A 13,181-nucleotide genomic window follows, 5' to 3' on the forward strand; every position below is an offset into this window, starting at 1 on the left:
GCCACAGCAAACATTTAATATGGATGAGACCTCCTTGTTTCGGAAAAAAAAATGTCCAAGCAGACAATTCATCCTAAGCTAAAATCTATGCCTGGTTTCAAAGCTCTTGAAAACCGTGTTACAATTCTGTTAGGGGGGGGTAATGTGGCTAGATATAAACTGAAAGCCATTTGTGATATGGCACAGTGAGAATCCACGAGCCTTCAAAAACATTATGAAGCATACACTTCCAGTTAATTAGCAGAGAGAGAGATATAAGAAGTCGTGGATGACTGAAAAATTGTTTGCGGATGCCTTAATAAACTATTATACCAGTGAAATAGAAAGCTATTGTGTGGAAGAAAATGTAGAATTTAATATTTTGTTAATTCTAGTTAATGCTCCAGGTCATCCACCTTATATTGATGATGTTCAAGGTCATGTTTCTCCCTTCAAACACTTCTTCATTGAACAATCGACGGATCATGGAGTTCTTGTAGTGTTTAAGGTTTATTATCTATGGAGAACTTTTTTCACAAGCCCATTTCTGCTACTGAAGGAAATGACCAGACTCTCATGCAATTCCGGAAGGCATTCAATATTTATCATGCTATTAAAAATATTTCTGTGGCTTCGGACAAAGTGACCTCTCAGTGTATGAGTGGCATATAGAAAAAGACATTGAAAAGGTTTGTGCACGAGTTTGGAAGTTTTGAAAAAAAATGAAGACGTTTGTAAATTGAGTAAAGAAATAGTGTGCCTAGCAAACAATCTGAATCTCAAAGTGAATAGTGACGACATAGTTCAACTCATAGAAAGTGTCCTTGAAGAGTTGACCAACGAAGAATTGGTCGAACTGGAGGAACAACATATTGCAGAAGAGGAAGAATGAGAAATGGAAGAGGGAAAAGAGAAACAGGAAGAGGTAGTCAAACAATTCACAGTGAAGGGTTTTGCAGAAATGTTCTCTGCAGTTAGCGATGTTCTCAAAATGGTTGAAGACATGGACCCCAATGTTGAACGCAACTTATTAGTAGAAACGAAAGTACATAATGGGTTGCTTGCTATAAACAAATTTATGATGAAAAGAAGAAGAGGAATAAGCAATGCACATTGGACATTTTCATCAAAAAAATCAAAGATTACACCAGAACAGCTGCAGCCTGGTCCTTCACATAGGGAAAGTAATGAAGATGTAATTGTGGAGGAAGTTTTGGGTGATTATTCTCTCATTTTATAGTGGCATTAAGTACAGTACAGTTTTATAATAAGATTTAAAAATTAAAATGACAGTATACTTATTACTGTTAAGTCGCTAACTCATATAACTCTGTTGATTTAATGTATCAACCTACGTCCTGCTAGATGGAATGAAACTCCAGTGTTAGTCGAGGGATGACTGTAGTACACAACTTCTGATCTCTTCTCTTCCAAAGTGTATTACCTTACATTTGGCCATATTAAACTGGCAGCCATTTACTTTTGCCAATACTGCTAGTCTGTTTAAGTCTTCCTTCAGGATCTCTGCATCAACTTCATTTTTTATTGCCCTTCCGAGTTTAGTATTCTCAGCAAACAACTGAATATTTCCTATCAAATCATTTCCTATATTGATATACAAATTAAACAGAGGACCAAGTACACTGAGCCCTGTGATACACCACTGGTCACTTGCTTTTTCCTGTACTCAACTTCTTCATAAACCACTCTTTGATATCTGTCCATCAGCCACCGTCTATTTCAAATCACCATATCTATATTCATCCCCATTTGTTCCAAATTATACAATAAGAGTTCTATGTGGAATTTTGTCAAATGCTTTTGCATAGTCTAGCAATATCACTGAGTTGCCATTTTTATCCAACTCCATTGTCACTTTATTATAAAAAGTAAGCAAATTACTAAGGCAAGATCTGCCCTTGACAAAACCATGTTGTTGTTGTCTCTTATAGAGTATCCTCTTCCTATCCATGCATGTCCTGAATTTTGTCTTTCACGAGTTTCTCTAATACCCTAACCACCACTCCTGATATGCTGACGGGTTTATAATTTGCATCTTTTGTCTTGGAACTTCCTTTATGCAATGGGATTATTTTGTCCTCTTTCCACTCCAGTGGCACCTTCCCACTAATGAGGCTTAAATTAAACATTTTGGTCAGAGGATCTGATAATTCCCGTGCATATTCTCATAATATATGGGCGATATGCCACCTAATCTCATGGCTGTGTTTATCGAGGTAGGTTCTACAATATTTTAAGCACCTCCATTTCTTCAACCTCTATTCTCCTATCAGTTAGAGTCACACGACACTGCAATGTCATCACCTAGACACTACTCCCTTGCAAAATGCTCACTTAGTAATTCAACTATTTAGTTTGTTTCTGTTATCTCCCCACCATCAACACTTTTTAAAGTCATCCTTCCATAGTCATTCCCTCCTTTTACTTGCCACATATTACTCCTTAGGGTTTCTTTTGGTGTCAGTTACTGCTTGGAAAGAAGTCATCAAGAACCATACTGTGAGATAAAAACAGCCATGGCACCCACTTGAATAAGATGTAGGACCTCCTTTCATTGCAGTGATTGCAGCAATCCTATGAGGGCATACTTTCCACAAGTGTACAATAACAGTCAATGAGAATTTTGGACCATTCTTCCTGTAGGCATGTAATGAAATCCTGAACTGTTGTGAGGCAGATGTCCTTTGACCTCACCTGACACTCCATTTCATCCCACAGGTGTAAAATAGGGTTAAGATCAGCGCTCTGTGGAGGTCAGTCAGATGTGTTCAGATTCATGTCCACAAATCACGAAGTTACAGCAGCAGTTACAGTAGGAAGCATTGCATTGTGCAGAATGTTCAGATACTGCTAGTGTTCACTGATTGTGGCAGCAGAAACAGAGGTCTGAGGCCAAACCAGGAAAAACAGGACCATATACCAACACACTGCTACCTCTGAATTTCGTAGTTGGGGTTACGCACTCTGGTAAGAGATGTTCACAGTCATTTGCAACATCTACACCTGTCCTTCTGCTCGGTATTGGGTATAGAATGATTCACCACTCCATAACACAGCTTTTCAAGCTTCCACATCCCACTGTACATACTCTTTGCACCACTGAAGACAACACTGCATGTTGATTTGGATGATGTGGGGCTCGCATATTCCTGTCCTACCATGGAAACCCATATTGTGAGCCTGTTCTGTGTTTTTGTGCACATTCGTGTTCCATTCAATGCCTGGAACTCCTCATTCAACCTGTTGGCCAATGAATGATGGTTTTTACATATTATCTTTCTTAGCACCTTACAGTCACATTCAGTGAGTGTGGTTGGTTAACCATTGCAGGTAGCACTTGCAGTTGATTCTCTGGCAATATAGCATCATTGATTGTTGACCTGGAATGGCCCAATTTGTCAACAATTTGCCAAATAGATATGCCTACAACATGACACCCTCTCACAATGCCTGTTTTAAACTCTCTCAGTTCCCTTCTCGCAGCCATTTCACCCAGATACAGTTACAATGACTTCTGAGCATCATATTCTTTCAGTTCATACTGACTGCAAACACGACTCATTACACGGCATGTACCTTGCCCATGGGGATGTTTGTTGACTTCTTTCCAAGGTGTGTGTGTGTGAGAGAGAGAGAGGTGCATTGAGAAAGTAAAGCAGGTCCATTTAGAATTTACTGTCAATAAGATAATGGAGAGCGGTTGTGCATACATGATAGTATAAAGTGAGTCATTAGGTAGCTGTTGCCACTTTACTTTCATTTCATAATCATTTGTTTTTTTCTATGAGTATTTTATAATAATTGCTCTGATAAAAAATCCCACCAGTTGCAAGATTCATGGTGTGATATGGATTTTGTTGGTGGAAAACAATAGTGCTGCAGAAATTCACTGACAACTGTGTAAAGCTTACATGCTGAATGTAATGAGTGGCAATAAGGTTAGGCAATGATGTTGTTTATTTAAAAAAGGGCACAAGAATCTTGGCACAGCCAGGTGTACTGACAGTTATTTTGATGTATCACATGGTGACTCTTCCTGTAATGTGTAACATTGTACATATCCATTCAGATGTGTTTTGCATTATTAGAATACTAAAGCAATTGATGTGAAGTAATCAGGTCTTATATACAAGTAGCCTAGTCGTGAAAATAGCTTCATGACTATTTGCTTACATTTGGATAAAGGATTTGACAATAATATAATGCTTTGGCAAGTTTAACTTAATCAGGTTTGGTGTATTTGCAGTTGTGCTGAAAAGTGATGCTGGGCAGCTGTTGCTCTCATATTAACAGACCCAACAGAAAGTTGAGGAATGATGATTGCCATTTCTGTGAAGTAATGACTATGGAGATACCTATAGAATAGGCAGAGTGCTGAAACAGTGCATTTGTGAGATACAGATTGAAGTGGGTCTGTAAGGGAGGGATCACTTATGAGCTGAATTCTCTCCTTGCGACAGGAGTGAGAATTTGTAGGAAGGTTTTAGGTCCATCACCTGAAATGTGAGCAGTATTCTAAGGATGAGCAGGTGTTGGATTTGTATTGAGTAAGTAGCTGGGTGGGTATAAAATAGTAGAAATGAATGCCCCTAGTTTTTTGGATGCCGAGGAAGTTATTGATCTGTTTAAGGCAGGAAAGGCTAGAAGGAAATGTCAGTCCGTGCAGAAAGAGATTTGATCCTGCCCGGTGATTTGTGTGCTGCTGAGGGCAAGGGTAGGTGAGCTAGGATCTGTTTTGCAAGAGAAAAGGCAAGGCTCCATATCACACCAGTTGCAAGATTCATGGTGTGATATGGATTTTGTTGGTGGAAAACAATAGTGCTGCAGAAATTCACTGACAACTGTGTAAAGCTTACATGCTGAATGTAATGAGTGGCAATAAGGTTAGGCAATGATGTTGTTTATTTAAAAAAGGGCACAAGAATCTTGGCACAGCCAGGTGTACTGACAGTTATTTTGATGTATCACATGGTGACTCTTCCTGTAATGTGTAACATTGTACATATCCATTCAGATGTGTTTTGCATTATTAGAATACTAAAGCAATTGATGTGAAGTAATCAGGTCTTATATACAAGTAGCCTAGTCGTGAAAATAGCTTCATGACTATTTGCTTACATTTGGATAAAGGATTTGACAATAATATAATGCTTTGGCAAGTTTAACTTAATCAGGTTTGGTGTATTTGCAGTTGTGCTGAAAAGTGATGCTGGGCAGCTGTTGCTCTCATATTAACAGACCCAACAGAAAGTTGAGGAATGATGATTGCCATTTCTGTGAAGTAATGACTATGGAGATACCTATAGAATAGGCAGAGTGCTGAAACAGTGCATTTGTGAGATACAGATTGAAGTGGGTCTGTAAGGGAGGGATCACTTATGAGCTGAATTCTCTCCTTGCGACAGGAGTGAGAATTTGTAGGAAGGTTTTAGGTCCATCACCTGAAATGTGAGCAGTATTCTAAGGATGAGCAGGTGTTGGATTTGTATTGAGTAAGTAGCTGGGTGGGTATAAAATAGTAGAAATGAATGCCCCTAGTTTTTTGGATGCCGAGGAAGTTATTGATCTGTTTAAGGCAGGAAAGGCTAGAAGGAAATGTCAGTCCGTGCAGAAAGAGATTTGATCCTGCCCGGTGATTTGTGTGCTGCTGAGGGCAAGGGTAGGTGAGCTAGGATCTGTTTTGCAAGAGAAAAGGCAAGGCTCGCTATAAGTCTTGCTATGTTTGTTTTTGTACCTGTGATCTACATAAGAAATAGCAAAGTTTATTAATTATTTTATCTTTTTCTTTTATTATTAATGCACATTTACTTCTAACACTAATTGTATTTTGTTACTTACTATGGTTAAAAAAAAAAAAAAAAAGAAGTTAATTTTAAATGTTCTCACGTGTTATGATGAGTCATCTGTATGTACATCAAATATGGTCATTTGTTGAATAAAAAGAAAGAATTTTGTTACATAATATCAACATACTTTCTATATTCCAGAAGCTCTTCTTCAAAGTAGGCCTCTTCCAGAAATTCCTGGTCTTGCAGATGACAGCTCTGGCTTGGGCCTTTCTGTTGAGACAGCATCACGTTGGATGTCAAAAGAGAATCTTCTGGCACAAGAAGATGCTGATCCCCAGGTGTTTGTGGCCCTCTATGATTTTCAGTCAGGTGGAGAAAATCAGCTTTCTCTTAAGAAAGGTAAGATGACTCATGTCATTGTAAGCAGGTCTGCTGTTATAATTCTCATATCTGTTTAAGTCTGCAAAAAAAAGGGGTAGGGGGATGGGAGAGAGGGAATGAGGCTATAGAGGCTTTTAATTATATATTGACTTATTCAAGTATCTTCAGATTATTTCTGTGCAAATGCTACACCCATATGAACATTTAAACACACACATACACCCATATGAACATGTATGTGTGTGTGTGTGCGTGCGCGCGCACACACGTTCATGTCAGATACAGTCTCACTCATTTATGGAATGTATTCTTTGTTTTCTTGAACCACAATGTTTATTTGTATAATATAAAACTTTATTCTTATAAAAAATAGCCACCACCTGTTTATTTTATATGCATGATATAATACATATAAATTTGAAAATAATATATTATTTAAACCAAGTAATCTCTATACCAGTGCCCTCACTAATTCTAAATTTATGTACTTTGGTGTGGTGTTTAGTTATACGAAAAAATAATCCATTCTTTATCTAAACTTTGATTCTCCAATTAGTGCACAAAGTCTGGATAAAATATAAATCATATCAAAATTGGATTTCTTATACTAAACCGTTAGCAGTTGTAAGTAAATTATCAGTGTATCAAAATCTGTTTTTGTCTGTTTTGTGAATTATCACATCTGAATAGCAGGCATGTGGTTCTAGTCCCTTGCAAAAGCTATTGTTCATAAATTTTCTCCAGGCCTTGTTTCATCATCTTTTGCATTCGGATAGTTCCCTTGTATCATGAAAACAAATCTGTCCCTGCCCCCTTTAATTGATGCATTGAGGACCTAGCTGAGTTTTCTACCATTCCCATTGCAGCAACCTGCAATGATTCTTTTGATTTTGTGAGTTGCCCTTTGCCTTTCTCATTTTTTTTTATTTAGCTGTTCTGTAACTTTTTGAGAAAAATATATGACGTCTTTCCCTTCCTGTCACTTTCTGTTATAAATTTAGTTTATAGGGAGGAGCAAAGAAGAAAAATCTCATAGACATCTTCATTTGTACATTCTAAATTCCAAATTTTACTTAAATTCAATTTAGCTTAGAGCATAACTATGATACTGTTTAATTTCAGCACATTGTGTCCCTGCAAATAGTTGGAAACAAAAATTAAAATGACTCAAGAAATTTTTGTATTTTCCAAACACCAAATTATGATAAAATCCTCAACAAAGTTATAGATTAATAATAATTTGTGCATTCAGACAGATTGATGATTGAATCAAATAGGTATGTAAGACATTTTGTGGAACACACCTAAAAGTGCAATCTGTAGATTTTTCAAGTCTGATGAAAATATCGAATCTTATCTAGAATCAGGAGGATAAATAAAATAGGTATTATTATTATTATATATGATCATGTGCCTCCATAAGCCTTTCTTTTTCAAACAAAGAGTAAAGTTTGCACATACCTACAACTCAACATAAACTTTTTTGTTTTGTTTTGTTCTTTTTTTTATTAAAATGATCACATAGAAAACATAACTTATTGAGATGAAGATAACCTATATGTGAGCTAATTTTTGTACTCTAGAAGTGGAAAAAGCTCTGAGATTCAATGCTTGTTGGTTGACTGATCATTAGACAATCAAAAGCCATTTTTAACTATTTTCCTGTTATTTTTTCTTCTAAATATGTCAATTATTTTCTTGTGCTAGGTCTTCAGCACTTTTTTTTTTTTTTGCTTTGTAGTTGGATTTTCAGTGCTATTTCATTTCCCCCCCCTTGTCACTAATTGAAATGTTTCCTTAATTGATAACTCAGCTGATGTAGAAGGAACTGAATCCGAAGTTGCAACACATCCTCGATGGAATTGCTAACTGTATTTGAATTTTCTATTTCTTTTTTTTTTTTTTTTTTTATTATAAAGGCATTCCACTACTCCAGTTATCTTTGTTTTGTTTATTCATCATAATCATGCTTCCAGAGATTAAGACCCTGTTTGAGTCTCCTTCCATTTTTTTTTTAGTAATCCCCGACTTTTACCTCCAACTAGGTGGTATCGGAGTAATTTTTTGGATAGTCTTGAACTGTTCATTCTTTCAATATGCACAATCAACTTCTTTTTATGTTTATATACTTCATCCAATATTGAGTCTATTTTAAGTCCTTTATGTATTTCTGTGCTTATTATTATTATTATTATTATTATTTTTTTTTTTTTTGTCCCTGAGAGTATAGCCTATGGTCCTTTGCAGAAATTTCATTTCTCCAGTTTCCATTCTTTTTTCTTCTTCAGTTTATGTTGTCCATAATTCACTTCCATACAGTAGAGAAGGTCCTGCAAAAATTTTATAAACTGTATGCTTTTAAACTTGGTTATGTTTGAAAATATCATTGATTATTCCTGTTATGTTTAGAAAGTTTGAAAGTTTAATATCAATGTCAGCTTTTATTGTATATGATACAGCACATCCAAGGTACACTGTCACCAATAATTCTCTGGACCCTTTTATTATTTGTTATGGAACATTCCAGGTTTGTTAATAACATAAAAACTGTGACAGTAGCTAGCAGCATTTCATCGTAATAGTTGAATACAGGTTGTATGGCAACATGACATGAATTCAGTGACTTTGACAGAAGTATCATCTTGTGCTGTCACATTGGTGGCATGTCCATACGTGCCATTGCCGCTGAACTGGAGCATCCAAAATCAATGGTTGGTGATGTGATCAATAAATGTAAACGTTCTGGCATCATTAGTGCAGGAAAACACCCAGGACAATTGTCAAAAATAACTGACAGGGACAGGAGGATGTTAAAACGGGTGGCACACAAAAACAGGCTACATTTGGCACAGACCATCCGTGACGAGTTCCAGAGCACCATTAACACCATCATGATGAGCACTAATACTGTACAAAAAGAACTCCATTTACTGACTTTCCACGGAAGAGCAGTGGCACACAAGCCGAACATCACAACAGCGAACAAGGTGGCTCGTCTGGCCTGGTGCAAAGAGCATGTGAGCTGGACAATTGGCCAGTGGAAAATGGTACTCTGGAAGGATGAATCAAAGTTCATCTGTTTCAAGCCTGATGGCAGGGTGTGGGTATGGAGGCAGCCTGGTGAATGCTTGTTACTACAGTGTGTTGTACCCACAGTCAAGTTTGGGGGAGAAGGAGTAATGGTGTGGGACCGCTGGTCATTGTCCATGGTTCCATGAAGGCATCTCAGTACCTTGATATTCTGGATAATCAGTGCTGCCTACCTTGTGGAGTTTTTATGGAATGACCCATGTTACTATCAAGATAACAATGCCCCATGCCACAAAGCTGCAGCTGTTATGGAATGCTACGAAGAGATGGGTGTTGAACAACTACCTTGGCCTGTGCAGAGTCCTGACCTCAACCAAATTGAACACCTGTGGGACAAATTGGAATGGCGATTGAGGTCCAGCAATTCAGCAACAGCAAGTCCTCGATCTGTTGCTGAACTCAGTGCTGCTTTGATGGAGAAATGGAGACAAATTCCACCTGATGTCTGCCGCACATTGGTGGATAGCCTCCCTCAAGAGTGCAGGAGGTGATCAAAGCCAAAGGTGGACATACCCAATATTAAGATTTGTGTATGGTATTTATCAATTTTAAATTGCTAAAGTATCTGGTAAAGTACCATAATACCAACCAAAAAAGAATAATGCAAACAAACACAGCCAATTTAGAACAATAGCTTTAATCCCACATGTTAGCAAAATTCTACTAACAATTATTCAAAATAGAATTTATTCACAAATAGATTGTCTATTGGATGAAGACCAATTTGGATTCAGAAAGAATAAAGGAACAAGAGAGGCAATACCCTGTTTAAGAACAATAATAGAGAGAAGATTAGACCTTAGTCAAAATACTTACATTTGCTTCCTTGATTTAGAGAAAGCGTTTGATAAAGTAAACCAGCAAATACTCCTAAATTGTCTAACTAATATCGGCATAGATTTGAGGGATAGGAAAATAATTTATCAAATTTACAAAAATCAAAATGGACGGATTAAAATCAATGATAAGGAGAAAATAATAAATATCAGGAGTGGAGTAAGACAAGGATGTATACTTTCACCACTTTTATTTAATTTATATATTGAAAAGGCCATTCAGGAAACTAAAGATAAATGGTGAGCAAGTCATGTGTATAAGATTTGCTGATGACATAGCCCTTGTAGCAGAAAACAGAAGAACATTAAAAACAATGCTAGAATTACTAAATAATAACCTTGAAAAATATAAAATGAAAATCAACACAGATAAGACTAAAATCATTGTTACAGTAAAATCCCTATCAATACAGAACATATAGACATCAGCGGGGAACAAATAAAACAAGTGAAAAGCTTTTAATATTTAGGAAGCCTAATGACAGAACAAGAGAAGACATAAGATCAAGAATAAACAACGCAAAAACCCAATTCTCTAAGATGAAAAGCATTTTAACAGGAAACCTCAACCTACAATTGAAAAAAAATTAGTAAAGACATTGATATGGAGCATTGCACTGTATGGATGTGAAACCTGGATTCTAGGCAGAGAAGATGTAAGAAGATTGGAGGCTTTTGAAATGTGGTGCTGGCATTGCATGAACAAAATAAAATGGACAGAAAAAAAATCAAACCAACAAGTCCTGAGAGAGATAAACGAAACAAGAACTCTAATAAAATCGATCAAAATTAGAAGGGATAGGTGGTTTGGACATATACTTCGACATGATGGACTTTTGAAAAAAATAACTGAAGGCAAAATAGAGGAGGTAAAGAAGAAGAGGCAGACCAAGGAAAAGCTTTCTTTACCAAGTCAAAGACAGCACGGGTTTGAGGAGTTACCAGGAGGTTAAGAAGAAAGCCAATGACAGAGCGGAATGGAGGAAATTGCTGCTGAGCTACTAGTCCCAAGATTAATGCAACTGATGATGAAAGTATCTGGACAATTATATTGTGCATTTGAAGCAGTTAATTTGTTCTAAAATTTTATTTACAATTATGATTTTATTTCTGACCGAAGATGGTCCTTTAAAACCCATGATTTTTGTTTTCTCTGTTGATATTTGCATTCAAAATTTTTTAGCAATTATGTTTAAAGAGTATATTGATCTTTCTTTTTGCTATGACTATCTGATCATGTGCAAACAAATGGATATTGAATATAGTTCCACAATCTATTTTAAAAGCTGATTTTATATTTCTCCTCCATTTCTTTAATATTTCATCTATGTAGATATTAAATGAGGGTGGTGACATTAGGCATCCTTGATGCACCCCCTCTGTTTATTGGTTTACATTGTGTAACCTTTTCATTGATTCTTACAGCTATTTGATTGTTTTGAGATGTTAATTATTATTATTATTATCCAATTATTGCAACAAGCAGCTGATTTGGAATGTTTAGATTCTTTAGTTTTTTTTTGTGAGACTGTCAAAGGCTTTCTGGTAATCTTCAAGTGCTCTGTGTGTTTCAATATTGAATTCATAATTTTTATTTTCCATTAAGATTTTTAAGGTAAAAGCTGGGTCAATGCACCATCATCCTTTTCAGAAGCCATTTTGTTCTTCACAAAATTTACCTTCTACATATGATTAAAGTTTTGAAGTTAGTATTCACATATACTGTATTTACTCAAATATAACTCACCCTCGCGTATATCTCGCACCCCCGATTCTATTTTACGAAAAATGAAATTAAAAAGTTTTACCTCACACACGAAAAAAGTTTGAACAGCAATGCACAATCGTGCTCACAATTACTGCAGAAAGTTTTCCCATTATGTAATATTCAAAAGGAAAACAATAACGAAGGATAAATTTCCCTCTGGAATTCATGTAAGACTTCAAGAAAAAGGGTGGGTGGATACTATAATGGTTCAAGATTGGATTTGAACACTTTGAAATCACTCTCGCGACTGGAAGTAGCAATAGTAAATAGCAGATTCTCGGTAAGTCATAATCATTTCTATTTTTTTTAAATCATGGTAATCTTATAATTGCTAAATGATAAAAGGGCAAGCAATAATGAAACTGTTTGTTTTAATTTAATTGTAGAAGCATTGTCACTAAAGATGCAAATATGTGGATGAGCGGCTGATCACTTAAATAATGTTGATAATTAAAATTTAAATGCATTCATTTTATAAATAATGTGAGCAATTATAAATTATAATGAATACCGAGGATTTAATTATAAATGTCAGTTTAGTTTTTTCCTGGAAAACTTTAGTTTGTGAAAATCCCTGCATATATCTCACACCACAATTTTTGGGAAAAAAGTGCGAGTTATATTTGATTAAGTGCGGTAAATATACAAAAGAAACAATGGATAGAACTTTGTAAGAAAATATGGATGACCCAAGTTTGTTAACAGAAAATAATAATGAAGAAATCAGTACTGATATAGAACTGATTAGATTGGAAGAACTAAAAGAAGCAATAAAGATATAAAAACTATAACTTCAACTTGATTTTAGATGCCATAAATAGAACTTACGAAGTATTGTGGAGATCGGGACTCCTACATTCCCCAGGGAGAAATTATAAGAATACTGAGGATTTAATTATAAATGTCAGTTTAGTTTTTTTCCGAAAAACTTGAGTTTCCGAAAATCCCTGCATATGTCTTGCGCCACGATTTTTTAACTTTCATTTTGGGGGAAAAAAGTGCAAGTTATATTCGAGTAAACACTGTAACTTATAACCATTATTTAGAAGACTTAATCCTCTGTAGTTTTCACAGTTGCACTTATTGCCTCTTTTTATATATTGGAATGATAATTGTCTTATTTCACTTTCTGTGATTTTTCCTGTTGCCAAATATTGTTAAATAATTTTAAAAGTCATTTCATGTATAGCATGCTTGCATATTTATTAAGTTCTATATTTATACCATCTTCTCCAGGAGATTTTGTTGTTGGATTTCTTGTAATGTTATTTCTTCCACTGTATAATTAGTAGTTAGCATTATATCTTTATTATTATT

General features: G+C 35.7%; 1 protein-coding gene across 1 annotated transcript in view; it reads left to right on the forward strand.

The window, feature by feature from the left end:
* LOC150092387 (uncharacterized) overlaps positions 1-13,181 on the forward strand; it is a 265,602-nt gene that overhangs the window by 78,614 nt on the left and 173,807 nt on the right. Inside the window, exon 2 of the mRNA XM_090415087.1 lies at positions 5,988-6,188. Within this exon, the coding sequence (XP_090271213.1) occupies positions 5,988-6,188 (201 nt within the window). The remainder of the gene's footprint in view (positions 1-5,987; positions 6,189-13,181) is intronic.

The sequence above is a fragment of the Typopeltis vanoorti genome, chromosome 26, assembly GCF_054136105.1.
Source record: "Typopeltis vanoorti isolate ZY-2024b chromosome 26, IOZ_Tvanoo_1.0, whole genome shotgun sequence".
In the NCBI taxonomy this organism is placed as follows: domain Eukaryota; kingdom Metazoa; phylum Arthropoda; class Arachnida; order Uropygi; family Thelyphonidae; genus Typopeltis; species Typopeltis vanoorti.